The 25,884-nt window shown below is 33.6% G+C and overlaps 1 protein-coding gene across 1 annotated transcript in view; it reads left to right on the top strand.

Annotated features, from left to right (window-relative positions):
• Nucleotides 1–25,884, top strand: part of LOC145671415 (piezo-type mechanosensitive ion channel component-like) — a gene marked incomplete in the record, with an annotated part of 344,967 nt that overhangs the window by 217,756 nt on the left and 101,327 nt on the right. The window contains 7 exon segments of the mRNA XM_081740588.1: nt 154–365; nt 5,507–5,655; nt 10,566–10,709; nt 11,853–11,989; nt 16,259–16,401; nt 20,118–20,294; nt 23,182–23,284. Coding sequence (XP_081596714.1) covers nt 154–365; nt 5,507–5,655; nt 10,566–10,709; nt 11,853–11,989; nt 16,259–16,401; nt 20,118–20,294; nt 23,182–23,284 — 1,065 coding nt within the window.

The following is a 25,884-nucleotide window of genomic DNA, read 5'->3' as shown; positions in this document are numbered from 1 at the left end:
TTTCTGTCAATATATTTACTAAAGAAAACGAATGCGGTAATGGGACTTGTTTTTGCGATATAATGAAAATCTCAATAAAAATGATCAAAAAACTTCATTTATCTTTTGTTTTGTGAACGGTATAAAATAATGTTTTCTACTCTATTTTCATAGAATTATCTCCACACGAGGAAAGACCAGAAGATAGTAAAGAAGCCAGTCCGTTTATGAAAAAACTTGGTGCCTTTGCAAAGGACACAATGACGAAATTTTGGATTTGGGTTGTTGCAATAATGTTGTTTGTTATAGGACTTGGAGGCGCTAAAATAGTCATTTATAGAATTGTCTATATGGCATTATTTCTTGTATTCGTCCTAACCTTCCAGGTATGTGTGTAATACATATTGGTGCATAGTTTGTATGTGAACTCAAGCGTAAGTTATTGGGTTAAGTGTTAGTGAAACTTTTATGCCCTAACTCTGCGCTTAAAACTTAAGAAACCAGAAAATTTATAATATCCAAATTTCTATCAGTGGTAGAAGATATCGATGACAAGGTTTATAAATATCTAATTAATGAATTAATGGTATTGATAAGAAGTAATGGTACAAAAATTCATTTGATTAACATGGAAATTCACATTACAACATGTGAAGATTCAGCAGTAAACGATTAATTGTTAGGTAGAAAAGACATTAAATAGCAGAGGTATACTATCACCTTTCTTTCTGCCAGTTGTATGTGTTCATGGGATTTGAGTCTTTCCATAAGTTATGACTAGGGTTCGGAAGTTGAAGACCTAAAAATTGCCCAAAAAGGACCTATAAAAAGACCTAAAAATATCTGAAAAAGGACCTAAGAGCCGGAAAAAAGAATGTAAAAATAAGATCCAATGTAATTATAATTACATACTTAATGAATATAATGCTCAAGAAATACATTCTACTGGCACTATACAATATACAGTTGAAAGAAACGGTGCAGCGGTGCACATACTCCTTTCGAAGGGTCGACTAGTCAGGAATCTTCTGATATGTATACTGCTCCGAAAACATTATATTTCCATAAGTTATGACTAGGGCTCGGAAGTTGAAGACCTAAAAATTGCCCAAAAAGGACCTATAAAAAGACCTAAAAATATCTGAAAAAGGACCTAAAAACTGGAAAAAAAGGATGTAAAAATAAGATCCAATGTAATTAGAATTACATACTTAATGAATATAATGCTCAAGAAATACAAACTTCTGGCACTATACAATATACAGTTGAAAGAAACGGTGCAGCGGTGCACATACTCCTTTCAAAGGATCGACTAGTCAGGAATCTTCTGATATGTATACTGCTCCGAAAACATTATATTTCCATAAGTTATGACTAGGGCTCGGAAGTTGAAGACCTAAAAATTGCCCAAAAAGGACCTATAAAAAGACCTAAAAATATCTGAAAAAGGACCTAAAAACTGGGAAAAAAGGATGTAAAAATAAGATCCAATGTAATTAGAAATACATACTTAATGAATATAATGCTCAAGAAATACATTCTACTGGCACTATACAATATACAGTTGAAAGAAACGGTGCAGCGGTGCACATACTCCTTTCAAAGGATCGACTAGTCAGGAATCTTCTGATTTGTAACAGAAGAATTTTGAATTTTGAAAGTTTCATTGTTTGTCTTTGCCAACGGGATATTTGCTCCAACTAAGGCACTGCAAAGATCTTTGTAAACGGAAACGACTTAGTATGTCCACTAATACTTTTGTCCTAACAGAAGCTGTTTTTCCTTTTTCTCCGCGGCCCGGAAAGCTGCTTTCACGTCCAACGTGCTACTGGACATGGAATCGCTTTTTTCTGCACTCACTTTTACTTCCCAATATTTGCAGAAAAGAATATTTCCATCCCTAGAAAAAAATTCTACTCCAAATTTAGACACAAACTGACGCAAAAAGAAAGTTTTCTTAGATTTAATTTTAGGCATGTCAACGGTCTGTCCTTCTTCCACAAACTGAAGTTCAAACTAAAATACGAAAACTTCCCCACCTTCATACCCGTGCTGGAGGACATTGTTACGCCTCCGTATCTTGTGATTTTGCAGATCTGGTCTTATCAGTTCAGTCGTTGAAGAATGTCTTATTTTTTAATTTTCTTTACTAAAGAAAAGATGTTTAAGGGGTAGTGGTGATTCGAAGTAATGACCAGTAAATTTATTGTCGAAAGATGAAGTGGAAAAAAAAAACGTTAAGACCTATAAAAAGCTTTAAAAAAGCAATAAACAAAAAATAGCCGAAAATGGCAAAAAAAGGACAAATAAAATCCACCATTTTCTGGCCTACAATGACCCAAAATGAACATATATTATATTAAGCCTCGTCTTCGGTCACTCGTAAAAAAGAGGATTTTTCCTCAACTTCCAGGCCCTAGTTGTGACAGATCATTTTATTTTCTTAAGTTGTATATTTCGGTTTCGCAATTATTTCAATCGCAATTCATCACTTCAAACTCGCCCAGCTTATCATTTTACTTACACGTTTCTGTAATTCCTGAATCTTTAGGGTTCCAAGCTTTCGACTCTCTCCTGGAGTCTTCTTCACGGAGGTTAAAAACAAGAAGAAGAAAAACAGAAGCATCAAGGAATAAAAAGGAACGAACTTGCCAATGGGGAGAGCTGTGTTAAAAAAAAATGTCGAGTGCGTTGACGATCTGCAGTTCCCAAGGGAGTTACATAGGCGAAACAAAAAGAAATTTAACAGTCCGAGTAAAGGAACACATTAGGGATTCGAAAGGGGAAAATCCGACGTCAGGTTTATCGAAACATTTAAAAGAAACTCAACACAGGGTTCAAAAATGTTATTCGAAACTAGAAATGAAGTAGAGATCCTGATTTTTGAATTTTTTTTATTAATTTAAAAAACAAAATTAAATCTAGACAAGGGATGGTTGAGTTACGAATGGAAGGCAGTTATTACAAAATTTTCACAGCATTGGCATGACAATAAAAATAACATGAGTTGGCAACCTTCTAACAAAAACAGGAAAGGCGCACAAATTGATTCCTCCATATTTTAGTTTCCTTCAACATCATCTGTAGATCGCCGACGCACTCAACAACATGTTTTTTTGAACAACACTGCTCTTCTCCTTGGTAAGTCCGTTCCTTTTTATTCCTTGATGTTTCTGTTGTTTTTCTTCCTGTTTTTAACCTCTGTGACCAAGACTCGAGAGGAGAGTCGAAAGCTTAGAACCCTAAAGATTCAGGAATTACAGAAACGTGTAAGTAGAACGACAGTTACAATTCCTGAGCGTGGTTTTGCAATGTATGAATTCGCTCAGCGTAATTTTACACATTTCGAATTGAAACTGGCTAATTTGATACAGAGTTAGTAGTTTTGTTACAATTATTTTGTCACACAAGTAGCGGTTAGATTACTAATTGTCATTCGTCTTCTTCTTTTTAATTATTTGCTTTTTTAATGTTTCATAGTTGGAAGATTTCGTTCGTTTTTTTCTAAGTTAGATTTAAACATAAAGTAGCAAAATTGACTGTAATATCTTGTTCTGAAATGAATTATTGATTTTTTAAATTTTAAATGTGAAATTAGAAAATTACTTTTTTGAATGTTAAATACCGAAATTTCTATTAATATAAAAAAAATCGTAGGTTTTTGAAACTAATTACCTTCTTCAAGTATATGTGAACCTTTTAGGTAGATGCAGTTCCTCCCAATTTCTTTATGTTTAAGAACTGTCAATATTTATAAGATTGGAATATTATTCATTCAATTCAAATTCTAGACATAAGCAATAAATTATTGAGGACATAAACAGTATTACTTGCATTCTGATAATAGGGTTTTTTTTAATTGGCAAAACTTAAAAGCAATAAATAAATAAATAAATGAAACAAACAAAATAAAAACAAAAAAGTTCACATACTCTTTCTTGCTTTTCCGCTACAATTTTGTTTAGCTATAAAGGTCATTCAACAATTATTTATAGGGAGCGAATAGTTAATTTTAGTTCTGTGTGGAGGTAAAAACAAAAAGACGATGGAATTCTCTTGTATTTTCACTATTATTATTATTATTTGTTACAGTAAACAATAAGACAGTAACAATATAATTTATATCATTTCACATTAATCTAAATCTACAAATAATGTTTGTATTCACTCATAGAGATTTAGTGTTACGTGCTTTCATTCTGAACCCACGGTAATTTTATTGAAACATAAGTATTATGTTGTCCTAAAGAGCAAACTTTGTCATATTTTGTACTATTGAAAAGATCTATAAAAAAGCGAGCGATCCCGGGTTCGATTCCTGGTGGGGCCACTTCGTCGAACAAAGCTTTTTCAGGCCAGTTATCCTAAGTCAGGTTTTCCTGGGTTTTCCTCATTCACACCAGGCAAATGCCGGGGTGGTCCCCTGCTACTCCCTTCCTTCAATCCTTTCTTCCCTCCCTTTTTCCGGACAATGTGCTCGCCGAGGGACGTCATCACTCAAACGTGACGAGCTAACATGGTCTTAGATCCCGAAAGCCCAAAAATCTAAGTCCTAAATCCTAATAGATCTATAAAATAATATTCTGTAATATTCATCTGTATGAAGTTTCGTAAAGCAATAAATAGAAAATTAAATAAAAGAAGGACTTTCTTTTGAAATATAAGCCTGTTAATCTTCTTTTGTGGCAATTAAGTATGAATCAATAGTGCGGCTGTAATTCGGTTGTAATGGAATCTGAACTGTGCAAATGTGTTGGGATTGAAACGCTTTTAAGTCAGTACCTTATTAAACAACTAAAAGTCCTCCCACAAATTTTTAGGTTGAGGAGTTCTATCCTCCAGTTGATTCCCATGAATACATGAGCGCTGTCCCTGCCACCGTTTTTAGTTTGTTCGGAGTTTAATGTCCCTTTAGAGAAAAACAAAGGAATACCGAAATTTTCGTGATTTTTTACGTTGATAAATTATGTAACTAACTCAACAAAACAAATACATGTTCCAATAATTTAAGAACGAAAATTTAAAAGAAATTATTAGACTTTATCTAACACCAAAATAGTTTAGCAATATAGGACATCCTCTGAAAAAACTAGCTTGCTGATTTGTTCCAGTAACTCATGCGATCGTTCCTCAGTTGCAAATATAATTGGGTAAAGGTTGTTGGTTAGCTATTAGAATGAAGAGAGGGAGGAGGACACCGAAAAACATTGCGCCAGCTATGACTACCCAAAACTTCTCAATGATAATGAGATATGTGACGGATGTGTGACTTTCCGATCGTGTACCCTATTGCCCAATCGTGTACCATATGTTGGTTCAACTTTTTTTCTTACTTGTGGTGGGAGTTGTTCATTAGATATGGTTGAGAACAGAAACTTTATATTAGGAAACAAGAGCCTCAGGTACGATAATTTGTCCTTTTTGTTGTTTCTGTTTACCAGTTGTGCTTATTTAACATTCTCAATTTAAAATACTTTTTACATTATTTTTAGATAGTTGTGTAATTCTAATTTCATTTACGTTACAGCTATCGTACAGTGCGTGGAGGAAGATAATGTTTGGATTTTGGGTGACAGTAATAGCATATTCAATGTTAGTATTGATATGCATATATACATATCAGTTCGATGGGTTCTCAGACTATTGGCAAAATTACATTGGTATTTCAAAGCAACTGTAAGTATAGTAGGAAATTATTTATGTAATGTTAGATAATACCTTGAGTGCTCTTAAATGTATGTTTAGGTCAATTTTAAAGTAAGGATTTAAATATCGTATTATTTAGTCCAGTGGTTCTCAACTTAATTCCTATCATGACCCCCATTTTATCACATCCTCTTGCCAGCGACCCCGTTATAATTTCTGATTTGTAATAAGCTTGTGTGGGATTTGTAATATATCTATTGCGGAGATCTCACGAATCTATTTCTATAATTATTAGAATCAATTTCTTCTGCTGTTTTAAACGTAATAATTCCATTTGCTAAATCGTACCTGTGCGAAAGTGTTTTTTCTTCCATGGTAAGCATTAAAACAAAAGCAAGAAATCGCTTATCAGTTAAAAATGACTTGATAATGTGCGTCACGAAGATCGAACCGAATACTACCGCACTAGTGAAATCACATCATGCTCAAGTATCTCATTAGCTTTCAATTTTAGTTGTATTTCAATATGTAGGTTTCGTTGCATTTGTATTTTTCTGGTATTTCAGTATGCAGTTCTCATATTGAATTTCCTTCTTTTTGTTCAGCGTATTAACTGTATGCTTGAGTTACAATTTACACGATTTTGTGCGAGTAACAATTAATGGTGTCACTGCATGTCTCTGTTCTTCATCTTTGTTAAATGTGATCTGTGTTTTATACCAGTGCGTGCCAACCTTGTTTGTCCCTCTTCGTAAACCCCGTACTTCACTTCCCATAACAAAGACAAAATGTCAAACATGTGTCTGTGAAATTATGTTGGTCCATCTGCATGAGAGAATGATTCAAATTAACAAAGAATTGGTTACTCCAGGCACGTAGCCAGGATTTCCTGAAGGAGGAAGGGGGGGGTGTGTGACATGAAATACTGTGGTCATCACACCAGGGACTCGATCATTCTAAACAATTTTACTGGAATATATATTGGTTCGTTTAGCCAGGATTTCGTAATGCGGGGGGGGGGGGGGGGGAAGATGAGGGGGAGCGTGAAATGAAATTCTGAAGGCCGAAGAGCTCGATCAATCTAAACTACTTTACTATCAACATATATTGGTTTGTGAGGATATGTTGGTAATTATTTTAATAAACTATGAAGAAATCTCAACTAAAATAATAATAATAATAATAAAAAAATTATTGAAAAAGATTATACAATATTTACATCCTTCCTCTGTTTATTCAAATATAACAATTTTCCTTTCATTATGACCTCAACTATTATAAAAAGTACATATTCACTAATAGAAAAGTACTACTCAAGAATGTCTTGTAAAATATTTTGCAATATCTGCGTTCCTTTTTCTGTTGAATCAAATGTTAACAGAACTCTCTTTCCACATATATTTTTGTTTTTATTATTCCGTCAACTACTGTCTGTTTCAAATGACAGGTTAAAGGAGCAGTAGAAAATTGTTTTTGAAATAACATGTTTGATATTGCAAGGATGCGAGGACGAAAAATTATGATAAAAAATGTCTACTGTTACTCAACGGCACTATGCTTTCGGAAGCTTGAAATCTCCCTGGCTAGTAGCAGAAATTCTGAAAATTCCGCAACTTTCCTAGAAATTTCAAATTCCCTGACTCTTCCAGGATATATCGCTCACCTCGCAACAATGTATTGCAAGTAATACAAATTTCCTCATAAGAAAGAGTAACCAAAAGCTTCCTGTAGTTTATTTTTAACGCTGATCCTTCTTTTTCTCATTTCATTTTGTTTCATACTTTCCTAATTTTTTTCATTTCTGGTCTCGAGGGGGGGGGGGGTTCTTGCCTACGTGCCTGGTTACTCACCAATAAATCCTCCCGTGGAGAAATCAGTATCTCTCCACACGTTTTGAAACAACAAGCTAGTTCCGTCTTCTGTGGTAAGGTAACAAGGATAATAACGAATGAGAGGAAAAAGGAATACATACCACATCCCGACATGCCCCCTTCTTGTGCTTTGTTTTTGCGGAACCTATTACATTAATCTGCTGTATATTGTGTATATTCCGACCTATTACATTGATCTGCTGTATATTGTGTATATCCCGATCTATTACATTAATCTGCTGTATATTGTGTATATTCCGACCTATTACATTAATCTGCTGTATATTGTGTATATTCCGACCTATTACATTAATCTGCTGTATATTGTGTATATCCCGATCTGTTACATTAATCTGCTGTATATTGTGTATATCCCGACCTATTACATTAATCTGCTGTATATTGTGTATATATTATTTTAAGTGAAGCGCCAATCCCGACACAAGAAGAGGGCATGTCGAGATTGGCGCTTCACTTAAAGCAACATACACATAATATAAAACAGGTTAATGTAATAGGTTCCGCAAAAACAAAGAAACAACGGGAGATTAGAGAATCTTTCTTTATTCATAAATATAAACCGGCATTAAATCTGGAATTTGGCTACATTGATAGAATCTGGAATCTGCTCGTTGTATTTTAGTATCCTTTACGTTATATTTATTTATTCTGTGGTATGTATTATTTTTTCTACACGTTTTTCCTCTCATCCGTTATTATCCTTGTTACCTTACCACAAAAGACGGAATTAGCTTGTTGTTTCGAAACGTTTGGAGAGTGTCTAGTTTCCTGACGGGAGGATTTATTGGTAAGTAGCCAGTTCTTTGTTAATGTGTCAGTGAAGTTTCCTATGGTAAATTGTAAATTGCCATTACCATAAAGATAACTAGAGGGTAGCCGGTCTTCCCTATAACACTTTTGCCCATCCTTTCGAATACCGTTGGACCTCAGGTAAGGTTCTTTCAATTGTTAGAAGGAAGGGGCCATGGACTTAGGAAAATGTCCTAGTTACGCCAGTGATAATTAGATACAGTGCTTTATTTATAATCTCACAGTTTATTTCTGCCAGTAGCTTCCAATCTCTTGCTCGCTCTAGGAGATGCGCCCCTAATCAGTTTAGGAACCACTGTTTTATACAGTGATTAATATCAATAAGTGAGTGTCGTGTAAAATTGTGTATTAATATGGTATCGCCTTAAGGGAAAGGTTGGAAAGCATTGTCATAGGTTGTGATGAGTTCTGTATTGATTTTAAATAAGAATAATTATAATATCAAGGCAATGCAATTCAATCGGAGTTGTTATTATTATATATCATTTCATTAATCTGCTGAAATGACATTAATCTGCTTTGAAGGTCTCTTTCCTCCAGCCATTCCGACTAAGATTCTATGCACTTCGTATATATTTCCTATGCAAACATGTGCTCCACATACCTCCCTCATTTCAACTTTATTGTACCACTTGCTCGCACTGAAATACCCGTTCTTTACAGAGAAAGAATACGGAAATATTTGAAAGGTATAGTTGAGTCCTTTTTGTTGATCCCTCAGGATGCATATTTGAATGGAAATGAAATATAAAATTCCAGCTTGACGCAAGTGCTAACTGCGTTCAATAATTCTTTTCAGACGGTGCAGATGTAGTCTTTGCAAAAATTTTAAGCCCCCTTCTCTCCATAACATACACATTTCAATTAAAGTGTGATGACAAAAACCTAGATCAGCTCAGGAGAAAAATCATTTCGAACGATTGAACCGTTTCCTCGCTTCCGTTTTACGAATACAAAACGGAAGGGGATTGAAATAATATTGAAATTGACCTTTTTTAACTTAGTGGAATTTCCGAATTCGCTGAGGCATGTTACCATTTATTTTTTTATTGAGTTTACCGTATAACAAGCTTTATCTCCTGAGCATGAGAAGCTTGTAAGATACTCTATTCTTGGCGTACACTTTAACCCGCCTCTCTACCTTCCCTTACGATGGCTTCAGCAAATGCTGTGTTCGAAAATTCATTTCAAACGATTCAGCTGTTTCTCCATAATGATATAACAGATATCGTCGATTTGAATGTGGGAAAAACTATAGAAATTGTTCTGTCTTCCTTCTTAGGAGCGGGCATTTAGAAAACAGGACACGTTTAATGAGTTTATATACCGAGTTCCAACTGACTAATTTTAGGAACTCCTAAGATTTGTTGGTATTGACTCTTTCTCTCCATAGGATGCGTATTTTAGTCAAGGTGACATGATAAAAACCAAGTTCTTGATAGGTAATATTTTAAAATAAAATATTTCGAAAAGTTCAACCACCCGTCCGTAATGACGTAACAGACAACATCGATTTCATTTATATATATTATAATTTCAATACAAGAATTTATTGAATAATTAATTAAAGGCTGCATTCGACAACACTTACTGTTCATAGTAGAAACCGAACTATTGTGCAGGTTTGTTTCCAAGGCAAATTTACCCACTAGAGATTGAACCCGATACCACAAATAAACAGTAAGCGTGTATGTTGATCTCTAATCATATAACATACAAATAAAGAAATTTAAGATAAAATCATGTTACATAATACCAAATTGTCGTTAAGGTACCAAGGTTTAATGTGTTTGAGATTTTTCCTCATTCTGGAATTATTTTTTTGTAGATCTAGTTCTAAAAATTTGGTCTCCACTGCCCAATTCTGCTGAAAAAAAATTACCCCCCCCCCACACACACATTTTAGACGTTCATTAAATTGAACACTGATAGGAATACAACTGTTTTCTTTGTCTTCAAGTGTAGGGACTGTCAACAGATGTGTAGCTCGACATAAAATTTTACTTTCTTGGTAATCATCAGATACTCACATGAGTTTAAAAAATGGCTCAAATAATTAGACTAACAAAACTCATCTGAGTATTCTATCAAAACACAGATAAATGCAATGTATGAGGGAGGAGCGGGAGTTTTTCATCTCGCAAATACAAGCAGTTGTTGAAAAATAGTGTTTTATGTGTAGTGTGTGTAAAAACTTTCTGGAATCTTTATTATTGTATTTTTTGTATTTGTTTTCAGGCAAGCGGATATTGGACTGGAAAAATTTCTTCCCGGAGCTCTTTTTGTTCGTCTTTTAACTCCGACGTTTTTTGTTGCAATAACTGTGATACAATTACATTATTTCCATAAAGATTTCCTCGCAATTTCCGATATCAAAAGAAGGTAAGATCTAATATTTTGTTTCTTAATTTTGTAACTGTTACATGCAATAAATTACGTATTAAGAGTTACATAAGTTACTGTGTATTTTTCATCATTGAATTCGTGACTAAAGGAAACCGTAAATTAAAGAACAGTCAATTTGTCAACCAATGTTGTATGACTGACTAGAGACGACCCATCGGGTATGCTTATTCTTCGTCTATCATCATCGAATATGCTTATTCTTCCTTCAGAAAACAATTTGCATCACCTTTACGCCATTTGCATTCACATTACAATGTCTTCATAAACAGCTACCAGTTTCCTGCTTATGTCCAGCAAGGCTATGTGCCCACTCTTACGGATCACAGAACAAATTTCCTCTTTACTGCGAACTGCAAAAGAAGTTGTTCCGCCATGACTCGCTACTTCTTACGGCCAGGGCACGTTTCTTACTGCATGACTCATGTTAATCACGCGCCGCGCGAGCGCGGTAGTTCACACGAACATTGTGAAGTAAATGTAGAGGAAACATGGAAGAACAAATTGCTACTTTCATGTCAATTAAAAATAAATAAAATAAAATTAGGGAAACTTTTTCCTGGAACGACCCGCGTATATTCATACGATAATAACTTTTTACAATGCAAGTGCAATCTTATGGATACAGCAGTAGTACTTCAAGTGATTAGAAAAGAAATACGTGCCTTATCTGTTCCTCCAATGGAATTGGTTTTCACTGTAAACATTGTGTATATATAGTATATATATTGTTAGTGTTCTTTAGTTATGCCTCTTCTTCAATTAGGGAATGATATGCATTGTCGAAGCAGTATTGGTTTTTCGTTAAATTTGTATAGCAAATAGTTTTGCAAGACAGAAATAAAACCGTAACCAACATGACATTTTATGATGTAAAAGTTAAATTTACTTGTTGGTAATGGGAGCTTCTGGCGGCTACTTTGTCTTTTAATCAGTATGCAATATTTCACCAGAAGTTGCAGGCAAAAGTGCAAAAGCAAACAAGGAATTACAGTAAGCAGTACAAAACTTGTCGAAAGAGTCTGTTGAGTTTTTAATGAATTATTCTCATTTAACGTGTGCATTTGCTATTAATGTTCACCATTTTTATTCTATAGTAATAATTGTTCTTTTATTTTTCAGACCAGTGGGCTCTGCGGCATCAGAGTCTCGTGGTGAATTACCCGATGATGCAGTTGAAAAATTATCAACTCACAAAAGAGTAGGACCAGCGAAACCTAGTATAGAAGGAGATTCCTTGACGCTTCAAAACTTAAAAGGTAACAATGGATTTTTAGGGTGCTCCTTATATAAGTGAATTTTTTTTTACCCAATATTCTTTGGGGCACTCTGCCATTTTGATCTATCATATAAAAAGAGTTACTGTAATTTTTAAAAGTAATTTTTAAGGGTCACTACTACCTTGTAAAGTTTCCATTAAAAATCTAGGAATGAATTAATAATAAAATTTAGTTACAAGAGAAGTTATATTTAATAAACATGTAAATACATTGCTACCATATATAACTAGAATTAAAAAAAAAAAAAAAAACTGTTAACAAAATGTACCCTTCCATCAACGCAACCCTACGTTCAGCTACGTCATTAATACTTTCAGTGAACTAGCTACTGCCTTGCTTTTCTTGTAGGATTCGTTGTCTTTCCAGGCAGTTACATCTGTTTGCAAAAATTCTGATGATAGATCCAGGATTTTGAAAAACCTCATGGTGTTATTGGATACAAAATCTTGCAAGTCCTTTGTAAGAATGACATCAGGATCAATTTGGACACGTTTCAATGGTTCGTCACTGTCTTCAGCAACAAGCTCTTCTGATAGGTACCACAGATGTCGGAGAAACATTTTTTATTACGCACTTTGAAATTTCTTCATTGACACCTTCATATTCCTTTAAATTTCTCGAAAGGTGCAAGTCATTTCTGGGGTCAATACAAGCAGATGGTGCTTAAAACCAGCTGTTAACGTAAACTTTCACAACAAATGAGCAAATGTTACGAATTCCTGTTTCTTCTTCTTTGGGAAGTTTGAAATGATCTCTAAATAAATATATCTTTAGCAAGTAAATTGCCTATGCCATCCATCGGGCTCGATGCACTCCCTCTGGAGCTCTAAAATGTATACCTCTTTCTGAAACTTCTGCAAGGAATATGATTGTGAGCTTTTTTGTAGCAAACTCAATGATATTTGATGCGCTGTTGGTAACATTTTTATGAAGTAAACTGTCAAATGTGACGGGTTTGAAATTACTGTGGTCAATCGAGTTCCACAAACCCTTAAATCGTTTAAACAGCAAGATGCCAGGCCCTGTTGAAGCTCCAATTGACTTTCTAACAACTTCCCCAAGCATAATTTCGAGGATATGATGTCGGCAAGCCAAATAAAGCATTTCTTTTCTCATCTTTTGCCCTAGAAGGACATACATGCTCCACTATGTAACCCAGTATTTGCTGATGTACCAAAACACATACATTTCAGTTGGTGTGTAACTTTCAAGGATTCCAGTGTGTCATTAACAGCACAAGCTATTGCTTCCCCTGTTTCTGACTGAAATTTTGGAACAGCTAGTAACTGCTCAATGCCATTTCCTGAAACAATAATTGCTAATCTATCAACCGTTTCACTACTTGTAATACCTTCTAAGAGTTTTCCGTTCCGGTGAACGGTTAAACGCATACTAGCTGAAAATTCACTCTTTAAGTGTTGAGCTTTCTTTTCTCTGCTTTTGATTTTAAGACGGCAAATAGAAGATTTGTTCACATTATACTTGGAAGGGTCGCATCCCACACTTTTTAATGTATTAGTCAAAACAACAGCTGCTTTTCTGTCACTTAACTTTGCTGCATCGAAGCTTGTAGCTATGTTACTGTCTAAAATATTCTTTCTACCTCTTTTGTTTGGAGGTGGATCACAAGATGAAACCACTTCTTTATGTATCGAACTACTATTCACTTTCAGTTGAACTATTTTGTTCACATGCATCTGGAGGAATTGATGTTCGTTCAAAAAGTAATCTTTTATTTTCTTCTTCACGCTCTTCCATTTATTTTTCCCAAACGTGCCTTTTTCTCTCTTGAATTTGCTTCTTTCTTTACAAATTTCATATCAACATTTTCCATTTTACCGGGTCGTCCTTTTTGTATCTGAGAGATCAGAAAATCATTATCTTCTTCTATTTTGATCACATTGAGAGCATTAGTGTGGGCAATATCAAAAAGATCTTCCAGAGCCATCTTCCAATCATCTTCTTTCTTCTTCAAACTTTCTGAGCGCTTGGTTTTGTTTTCTTTGTTCTTTTTCAAGTTTTGACACTCCTTGAACAGATTTTCAATTTTATCAACCACATGTTTTTTTTTTTTTTTTTCTTTTTTAGCCTTCAAAATCTGAATTATATCACTAGCAGTACAGTGAACTGAGTCCTTTATATTTATTTCCTATTTGTAATGAAAAAAACCACTAAGAACTTCTTTTTTACATGGTAACTTCGTATCATTCAGTGATATGGAGATTTGACCAATAAGCCAAATATTTGTAGATGATGTTGCAATGGTCTTCTTACTACTACTTGCCATTCTTAATTATCTCAAAGTCCAAACACCAAACAGCATGAAATAATTCCAAACTCACTCACTTAACAAAACAGTCAAGGTACTTTTGTCCTAAAGCTTACAACTATCTTGGGCTGATAACTTATCTTTTGATAAACTTTAGTGCACTAAACTGGGCTAAAGTAACGAGATAAAGTAGATGTTAACAAGTTACTGTAAACTGGAATAATATGTTTTTGCAAACAATTTATTTTATTGTCGGAATAAAATAGAAGAGAACATTTTTCTTAAAATAAAAAAAAAAATAAAAATAAAAAATAACCTGCACAAACACTCTTCAAAGTACAGTAGCTAATAGGAAACTTAGCTCTAAAGTCGGGTCTGTATAGCACTGCGACGCGGGGCAAGTCTGGACATGAAACACTACTGTCTCAACACGAACGTTAGTGTGACTATCCAATCATTCCCGACTTTAATAATTACTTCTTTGTAGGGCGGTATATTTATTGTTATTATATTAATCTTTGTTGACAATATTGAAAATTTGCTATTGTTTAAAACAAGAATACCAATGTTCAACTTTTGAAGGAAAATTTTTCTTGTGTTACAAGGAGCACAATACTGCGTATACATCTTCATTGGTCTATGCCTCACTGCCTCAATGTTCTTGTATGGCTTTAATTTAAGCAGAATTACAGAACAAAAGTATATTGAAACACATAATTGAAGGTTACGTTCGAATTATTGTATTCTGTAAAATACTACAAAACTGAACGGGACTACATGTATTTTGCACCCGAGGTTACGTTTTTGCGCCCTGGGACTTATTTAAATAACAAAATATTCGTTAATAGATGCTGTTTTAATGTTTACTACATTCCTTTGCACCCCACCCCTGTGTGGTCCATCTACGTAACGTGCGGTCTAACTACGTAATCACTGAAAATTACTTAAAATGCCAAACAGTGATTTTAAAATAGAAGTAAGATATTCCTCAGGTTGGAAGTTTTATTTTTTACAAGTTCAACGTAAGTTTTCAAATGTTTCCTGCGCATGCGCATAGTACACTTGGTCCCATATTCGATTCCCGGTGCATTTGTGGTACTCTTTTGTGAAAGTGTGTGAGCTAAAATCTTTTAAATTCTAGTCTAGAAAGCGTTGATTTTGAGACTTGCTAAATCATTAAACGAATTCAGAGCCAAGAATTTTGGTTTTGATATTTGAGATCTATTTCGGCTTTGTAATGTGTGTCTTTTTGTACTTCTCCCACGAGTAAGGAAATTAAGTACGTAAAGACATAGTGATAACTCAAAATGAGACTGGAATGTTTCTAGTACTACTGAGGGTAAGCCAGGGTAATCCCTCGTGTGTGTATCTTTGAAATACGGGACAATTTTTTTTTTTTTTTTTTTTTTTGGATCAAAAGATCCAATATATTCAATCAAAAATTTTCTTGTGCGCATTATATCTGAAGAACTACATATAGTGTAGCCAAACCCAAACTATCACTTAATTCAGTAGAAAGTGCTTATTCCGTAGAAAATTCGAAAACTCGATTTTTGGGGCCGTTCAAAAATTTTGTGGCCCCTGATCCAAAGACTAACGATTGGGCAAGATCGCAAACTTTTTTTTTAATCATTCATAACATTTTTAACCAAGGTCGCAATCTTTTGATCCATTTTTTCGTTATTCTATCTAGTCGAAAGTTTTACGTGGTAATTCCATATGGAGGTGTTACGAGATTAGTGTTTTTCCCCCCTGGAATCAAACTTTTCTCTATATGCAGGGGGCAAGTAGTGCATACATTTATCTATTATATGATTGCGCAAGCCGAGGCTTAATTACTTTTTTCCTTCACTTCGCTCATTTGTAAAAAATTGACGTAATCTCATTAATAATTTTTAATAACGTTACTTAATTAATAATTTTTACTTAAGACCTAATTGGTAGATTTACATTTCTAATACAAATATTTTTAATTTCAGAGTACTCAGTCCACCGTTTAAAGAAAACCGCAGTTAAATTTAAAGTAATACTCTCCGAAGTGATAGAATTTTGTTGGAGCTTTCTGGAACTACATATGATAAAGATAGTTTTCCTCTCAGTGTTTCTATTAGCAGCATATGATGTGAGTACATGTGATTTCCTTTTTTTGTGTGTATGGTTTAATGTTTAGGTTATGTTATTATGAATCTTTTCAATCTGCAGAGTATTAAACAATACTTAATCAAACTATATGAACATACACTTATTCTGTGGTCAGTACTTTAATAGGTCAATGGTATATTTTATATTCCTAATAATTTTGTTTTCCTGTCGTATTATAGTGAAGATTTTTTAAAAACTATTGTTATTTATTTATTTATTTATTATAGATCATCATAATCATCATAACAGGTATTCTGCCATTATTAGCAGGTCACTTGCTACATCTGAGAATCGTCCATTCTCGACGGTCTTCCACTAACCTCTTCGTCTTCACGTATGATTTTTCTGTTTTGATATCGTCCATTAGATGTAGTCTCCTCCCCCTCCCTGCCCCCGCCAAGTGAACTTTGTGGTGGACAAACACCGTGTGCGTGGGTTTTCTCGGGTTCTCCCGTTTCCTCCCACTTTCTTCATTCCACTATTTCATTCATTACTCATCATCACCGTCTCCTTTAGCCTAACCGGCATAAGCGTGGGACGTAAGACTCAAAGATTTCATTTCATTTTTCCTCCCCCTCCCTCTCTTTCCTGCTTCCATATTCTCTAGTACGTCCCTCATGATAGAGTTTCTTCTTATCCAATGTCCCAACCAGTTTCTCTTCCTCGTCTTAATAATATCTAAAATTGTTCTTTTATTTCTTACCGTTTCTAACATCCTCTCTTTCGTTTTCCTCTCGACCCAGCTAATTCTCTCCATTCTTCCCCACAACCACATTTTTGAAGGCTTCCAGTCTTTTCTTATCGGTGTTTCTGCCTCATACAGTACAATACTCCACACGAAGCATTTCATGAATCTTTTTCTCAAGTCTTTATTCAATGTCCCGCAAAATAGTATTTTCTTCCTCCTAAAGACTTATTTCGCCATTCCTATCCTTGCTTTTATTTCACGTTCACGTTTCATATCATTACTAATAATATTATTTATTGTAGAAGTATATACTAAAGCTGATTGTTTCTAAAAAATATAATTTAATGGTGTCTTGGTAGGTTTCTGTTTATGTGGCTTAACCTTAATTACTTTAAGTTACTCACTTTTTATTTGCAAGAAAATAATAATATTATAAGGTTTCCCAATGTTTTTTACATAATATCATTATGTTATAGTAAGTCTAATTTATGTGTGGTGGTATATTAAAATTTGAACTATATTTTTGTAGCATGAGTTAATCCTGCTGTTCTGTTCCCATTTACTACACACGTGTAATGTTCGGGTCAATATGACCCATTATTGAATTTTATTCGCATAGAGCTAAATTTTCAAATAATTACTAGTTTATTTACTAGTATATTATTAAGAAAATATTTTAATATTTTTCGAATGCATTATCTGTGCGTTTTCTTGAAGCAATAAATATGTAAGAAGTTTTGATTTAGCTCTAAATGTGTTGGAAACTTCTAAATGTTTTGCCTATATATTCGAATATGCGTTACTTTCAAACGTCTAAAAACAAGATTTTTTTTTTTTTTTTTTTTTTTTTTTTTTAATCAAATAGTGCGAGGTTTTGTTGTACTATGTAACTAATCGTATTAAAATCTTGGGTTTCTTGTCAACTCGGTTACTGATTTAGTTTCTTGTGTGAAGAGTATTCATGAGTACAGTGTTCTTATTTTTCCTCGGAATATAATTTACAACGGTGGCATTGTTCGCGTACTAAAACTACGATAAATATACTTCTTAGTTTGACAAAGTCTTTAGAAGTTCAGGTTTGTTCTTTCTTATAATTTCAAGCATAGTTATTTTTTTCCCAAGATGCTGCTGTCTTAAGATCTTCGAGGTGAAAAAATTATCATAGGTAACATTATGACCCCTTAGTTTGGAAACAAGTTCACTTCCAAAACGGATACCTTAGTTTCTCTCAGGCTGTGCACCGGGCTCTTCACCTGTATATACCTGTTTCTTGAGTACATGGGATACTTTGCTATCAGATAATGTCCATATTTTTATACCGCATTTCGCCAGTTTACTGGGAATATACTATTGTTTGAAAGGGATCCTATAAATCTTAACATTCACCAGCTGTAACTTTTCATCAGGATAACATAATTTTGGAAGAACTTCCACCCACTTTTCCCACATATTTCAAAACACTGCGAGTTTATTCATTAATCTTCTTTCTTGTCGAGTAGATTTATTGTCAAATCGAAGCACATACGATGTAGTAAAGAATTTTCAAGTGACATAGTTGCACGAAAGATACGTCTTTCTGATTCCTTATCTCAAAGACTCTTCGTGAATTTCCTATGGAATTTGCACACACTTGCTAGAATCAATAGTCTAATATTAGCCTGAAAAACTGCGCTTTGATATCTTCCAACTTTTCACCATACACTCATTTTTGTATATCATTTTATGATATTAGTATAAAAATTGGATTCAAATGAAGATTTTAGTCACTACATATCTTGTTGAACTGGAGATGTATTTGTCATATTAGATAAACACTTACAGATATAATAAATATTACTCTATTATAATACTATCGTATTATATTTTGATATTATAGAGCTCCTTCGTGGCTAAGCGGTTAGCGTGGCATGGGAGACCCGGGTTCGATTCCCGGCGGGAGCTCATTTTGTTCGGATTTCACGTTAATCGTATATCCTCGGAAAGGCTATATATGCCTGCTGAAAGGTGCGTTAAACTCAAAATCAACTCAACTCAATTTAATATTATAATATATAATATTATATATGATGATAAACGTTCACATTCGTTGCTGAACATTTTCTTTGAAACAAGAGCCGGAACCATCTCTATTTTTTTTCCCTACTTCACCCGATACACAGGAAGGACAACGAAAAAACAAAAGGTAACAAATTAGCATGTTCCTTTTAGGAATCAATCACTGTAACTCCTTTTGTAATCATTCTGTTGAGAATAAGAGCAATGTTTATCCACTTTCATCTTATCCGAAAACGCAATATAATTACACACACAGAGAGAGAAGGGGGGGGGGGGGAAGAGAAAGACCAACAGACCAAGAAATAGACTTTTATATATATTTCGAGAGAAGAATCAGAAACAAGTTGAAAAATTACTCTTAATATATAATTGCACTGAGAAACGTGCTCGGGTCATATTGACGCGATCAGTGCACTAGTAACATGAGCGAACATTCCGAAAACCGTTAATATTTAAAATACAAAATTTTCAGAAAATAAACTGAATTGAATAAAACAAATTCACAAACCTAATTCACAGTAGGAAACCGTTCATAAGTTTTATGAGAAAGCAAAATCTTTTTCGGGTCAAGTAGACCCGAACAGAACAACAGGGTTAATATAATGAGAGTAAGTTGGTGTAACATACTCTCGATAATAATCTAACTTTAACATTTCTCAGTTCAACGCTGTAATATTAATTAAATATAGAAATAGCAAAATAATTTTTTCATAAATTTCAACATTAAATAAATAATTAAAAGGCCTAAGACATTTATTATTATTATTATTATTATTATTATTATTATTATTATTATTATTATTATTATTATTATTATTATTATTATTATTATTATTATTATTATTATTAAACATGGTTGCTTGATTAGCAGTTCACTAATAGTATTTACGAATATTTGTAATAGATATTCTGTAATTCATTGATAACTGATTTTTCTTTTTCTCTTTCTTCAGGTCTGCGCCCTTCATTTTCTTTTTGTATTGTTTGTGGTTATTGCCCAACCAAGTGGACAAAGAGTTCAGTCTATTATTTCTCATCTCTGCTCAATCCTAGCCTCTATTCTTCTTCTTGCCAAGATGATTTACCAGATTAGGTCCATTGACCACGAAGAATACAGTGCCAATTGCACAGTTGAGTATAGTTATCTTCTTTAGCCAGTTTCATAATTTATAAAACTTTCACTTAAGAAAACGAAAAATATTTATCACAGATAAAGCCAATGTTTTAGAACCAAATTATACTTTTTGTCTCTTCTCCTTTCTTCTACTGTAAACATGTATGACAAATACTCTCAGGTGATATATCGTGTTCACACTTACAGTAGACTGTGATTTAAACAAGACAGTGTATTGAGAAAACTGTCATCTGTTGAGGCTTTATTACTACTGTGTCCTATGATGTAGATGAAAATATATTCCATTTCATAAACAATATACAGCGTGTCTATAAAAATATTGTCGTCATACTTCAAAGTGGTATTACGTCGCTTTTGATAATCGTATTTAAATGAAATTGCTCATATTTGAAAGAAAAATTAAATAATATTTTTGTGGATGTCAGCAATATCAATAATGGACGGTATTAACACAGAAAAAGTAAATTTACTTCATGATTAGTCGATATTTACTTTACGATTAGTGGAGGCGTTAAAATATTAAATAGTACTTTTGATAAAGTGGATACTTTTAAATATTTAGGATCAATATTAACAGACAAAAATCATATTCACGAAGAAATTAAATGTCGACTAAAAGCAGGGAATTCGTGTTACTATTCGGTTCAAAATCTCTTGTCGTCGCGAATTCTGTCGAAGAATTTGAAGGTTAAAATATATAAAACGATAATCATGCCTGTTGTTCTGTATGGTTGCGAAACATGGTCGCTTACTCTAAGGAAAGAACATAGACTGAAAGTATTTGAGAACAAGATCTTGAGACGAATATTCGGACCCAAGAGGAACGGGAATGGGGAATGGCGGAAACTTCATAGCGAGGAACTACATAATTTATACGGTTTACCCAACATTTTTAGGGTCGTCAAGTCTAGGAGGCTTAGGTGGGCAGGTCATGTAGCTAGAATGGAAGAAAGTAGAAAAGTTTCCAAAGTCTTGAATGGAAGACCAATCGGAAAACGACCATTAGGAAGACCTAGGCGCAGATGGGAGGACAATATTAAGACGGATCTCGCAGAGATTGAAATACAAAGTAGAAACTGGATGCAATTAGCTAAGGATAGAAGTCAGTGAAGAGCTTTTGTGAACGCGGCATTGAACCTCCGGGTTCCATGGGCCATAGAGTTAGTTAGTTAGATTAGTTGATATGGGTTCATTGTTGGAGAATTAGAGGCAATGACTTTATTTTACAACAAGATGGAGCAACTCCTCACTGGTATTTACATGTTCGAATCGGATTATAAGACATCTGAATGAGTGGCTTCCAGGAAAATGGATTGGACATGTTGGAAATGATGATAATGTCTTCCACAAGTGGTCGCCGAGGTCGCCGGACTTGACGGTTTATCACTTCTTTTTATGGGGTTGCGTAAAGAATTGTGTCTATGTATCTTCATTGTCTCAAAACCTGCAAGAACTGCAAGTTCGTATCAGTGCTGCCATCCAGTCCATTTTATTAGATATGTTGGAGTGTGTGTGGCATGAATGGGAATATCGTCTTAATGTCTGCGTCGCCACTCGTGGCGCCCACATTCAATGTCTATGAGGTATAGTAAAAAATATTTGAGTTTTCTTTCAAATGTGACCAATTTCATTTATATACGAGTATTCAAAGCGACGTAATACCACTTTAAAGTATGATTGTATTGTTATGGACAATCTGAATTATAAATATTATATAAATAAAGCCTTTTAAAACAATGTATATTGAAGAATTATGAAAATAATAACTAAGAAACGCTATTTGTTGTTAGCAGCTCCTAATGGGTTTGAGAGATGAATGTTTAAAACATCGTAACGAAAGATTGAAAACGGAAACAAAAAAGTTTATGCCATTGTATATCATTGATTCACATTTATAAACAAATGTGTGTATTATAAAATAGGTTATTTTCTTCAATTATCGTGTATAATAAAGAAAAGGTTATTGTTTTAATAGCTATATTTACAACAAATATATCCAGAAGTTATATGACAGTACAGAAAAAATCCTACTATAAAATGTATTGCATGTCCGTGTTTTTTTTCTTCTTTCTGTCCAATAATTAAATAGATTAAAAGTAGCCAACTCAAAACACACGTTCCATTAGTGGTATGCTGATACTCCCTAAGTGACATGCAGAAAATTACTACAAGGTGGTCTATATAATTATGTTTGATGTTTTGACTGACTGTAATTATTTGTAATTCTAGACGAAAAGTTTCGATATGGCAACACTATGTAGCTTGAGAGTGAGGATAACGATCACTGGTGGCAGCAAGATTGAGCACCGCCACACTATGCCATACCGGTGCAAGAGTGTCTGAACGAAACATTCCCGAACCGCTGGATCGGTCGACGTGGGTCTGTGGAGTGAGTAGCTCGATCTCCCGATTTGACTTTTTCTTATATGGGATGTTTCAAAAAACGAAGTGTGTCAACATCACATGCGCCGAACTACGGGAAGTTATCACAAAAGTTTCACAGGATACCAGTACAGATCTATCAAGCTGCTTGTGATAGTGTTGCATTTCGTCTCTAGGCATTTATCGATTTGGATGGTCCAAATATTAAAATTCTTGTAAGGAAAGGTGTGAGAGTAATGTGTTTATGTTCAAGTTATGTTGCTAGCCTTTTTTTTTTTTTTTTTTTTTTAACGCGGTGTTTGAAATATCATATTCATAATTATGGGCTACCCTGTATATACGAGAATGTGTCAATAGAAAGCCGAAAAAGCTAAGCAGAACAAGTGGCAAAGTGAAACCTCCTTATCTAAATAAAAATATACAACTTCCATACCCTTTCTTGGTCACTCCTGTGATATAGAGTATTTTATTAATTTATTAATAATGATTTTATTTTTCAGAACCTTTCATCAAGTGGCGATGTTACTTATATAGGGAACAATGCTGACTGGATCGGATTAAGAAAGTCAGATAATATTCCATACTTAGTAAAAGGCTATATTGGTAAGTCTAAAAGACTTTAAGTGAAACAAACGTTAAAAGGACATACGTAGTACATATTTTGTTATTGTAAACTGACCTAGGAGAGACAAATATCCGTCTTCTGTGTAAGTTCTATTGAGTCATCTTTATATATATATATATATATAACATGAAATTTTTGTAAAGTTTCGATAACATAATAGTGCTTTCTGAGAGCAATCTGAGGAAGTATTGTTACGGTGACGAAACATTATAGAAATTGTACATTTTCAATGTGTCTGTAAGCCTCGACTCAGTGAAGCATATACATTAAATTATTCTATCAGGCCTTGTTTCCATTTTGTACTAATACACAATAACACACTGAGCAAGGCTATGGATAATATGTAAAAAACAGTATCACGTAACAGTTTCAACACAATAACTGTGTCTTCATCAGACTTCAGAGAAGGAGTGGAGTGGAAGTCTGATGAATACACAGTTATTGTGTTGAAACTGTTACGTGATACTGTTTTTTACATATTATCACATAGCCTTGCTCAGTGTGTTATTGTGTATTAATACATTAAATTGCGCTGGTTCTCAAATTTTTATAAAAGTATTTTTTGCACATAGAATGTTAGTAATACTTTCGTGAGTTTGCCATTCTTGACAATTTTTTTAAGTCTCTTGTGAAGTGTTTAGACATAACCTAAAATCATTTTATGTATATTCTTACTTATGAATCAGCTGAACACGCCTTTACACTTGGACACGAATACGAGAACAGCAGGGCGGAAGAAGAGGAGGGCACGGTGGCTCAGTGGTGTAGTGCTTACCTCTGGTTCGTGGGTCCCTGGTTCGATCCCAGCTTAGAACGTTTGTGGTTGACAACTTCGTGTCTTTTGGTTTTCTCGGAGTACTCACGTTTCTTCCCACATTCTCATTCCACCAATTCGTCTAGCATAATCGTGGGACGTTAATAATAATAATAATAATAATAATAATAATAATAATAATAATAATAATAATAGTAATAATATTTCATTGCACTTAACACCCAAAGGCAAATACAAAGTACAAATTTTATATATAATCATCAAAGGATGTGCAACACCAAATATACATATAGTTAGTGTTTAAACATGAAATTACAATAAGTACCTTTTTTTCCCTCAGGTTGTAACTTATACAAAAAACAAATTTACAATTCACCAATTAACGTCTCAAAACACTTTCGCTTAAAAGTCTTAAATTCATACTGAAATATATCTAAGCCCATATCCCAATTCTATTACCCGCATCACATAGTTTAAACAGTGGAGAATTTTTATTAGTATTTCTTCTGTTATGATGCATGTAAAAAGTATGTCTTCCTTTTAGATTTGGTTGAGGACAATAAAAAGGTAATCTGCGTAATAAAAACATATTATCTTCCCTATTATCAATTCTTTTTTTTATTATAGATATTATCTTCCCTATTATCAATTCTTTTTTTTATTATAGATATAACACTATTTGTATAAATCTCCTATTTTCTAATGACAGCAATTTAAATTTTTAGTTAGAAGTACTTCGTAAGAAAAATGTATTTGTATACCATATATTTTATAGGTAGTATATTTCAATAATTTATTTTGAACTTTCTTTGTTTGTTGTATCTGACACTCATAAAAAGGATTCCAAACTATAAATGCTTATTCTAATTTTGATCGTAATTACAACTGAAATATTTCATATAATCTATTTTACGAGAAGAGCAGTGATATCTTCTGCGGGCGAAAAGCAGTTTACAATAGTTGTAAACTAATTTATAATCTCGACCATGAAATCGTTTGTGTCTAAGTTTCCCTTTGTTTCTATTATTTGCATATATGAAGTTCCCCACGTAATTCTTAGTTTTACGCTAATGTATTCATTAAGAGTCATTTAGGATTATTTTTATGTGCTAAAACTTCATGTGAATGTTTCTTGACTGTCAAAACCAAATACAAGACTGCTGTGAACCTGGTTTGGAATATATGTGTGATTTAGAACTCAGGAACAAGGCAATTGAAAATCGGTTTCAAATTATGAAAACCTGGTAAAAGAGTGACGATTCTTTGCATCTACCATATGTACAACATATGCATTTGGACGGAGCGGCAAGTTTCGAGGGGGAACAAAATCTGTCGTAACTATATTATTTATTTATTTATTTTATTTTATTTTATTTTTTTTTTTTTTTTTTTTGTTGTTGTTGTTGTTGGAAACAGACTTAATGATGATGGTAGTTAAATTTACTAAGACCTTCTATTTGAATACTACATTCATAAAGCATGTTTAGGTTGCATTAGTTTAAGGTCACATGTGCAGTGCTAAAGCAAATGGTCAAACAAATCCCAGCATGAATTGCGTGATTGTTGTCAAGTACAAGAACTTAATTGTTAAACAGTAGTGAACACCTGTTACATTTATCACATTTTAGTTATCACAGTTTTGATATGAAAATTAGTCTTGTCTTTGTCACAATCAAGTTCCTTATCATTGAAGATGGAAATATTTAAAAAGAAAGAAAGAAAAGCAGATGTAAAAACAAATCAAGAAATATAGATAAAAGAGCTAGTTGCACTGAAATTACAGACAGATATATTGAGATTGAA

This window comes from Thermobia domestica, chromosome 2 (assembly GCF_964235325.1).
Source record: "Thermobia domestica chromosome 2, izTheDome1.hap1.1, whole genome shotgun sequence".
In the NCBI taxonomy this organism is placed as follows: domain Eukaryota; kingdom Metazoa; phylum Arthropoda; class Insecta; order Zygentoma; family Lepismatidae; genus Thermobia; species Thermobia domestica.
The sequence above is the reverse complement of the archived record's forward strand: the minus strand, read 5'-3'. Positions and strand labels throughout refer to the sequence as shown.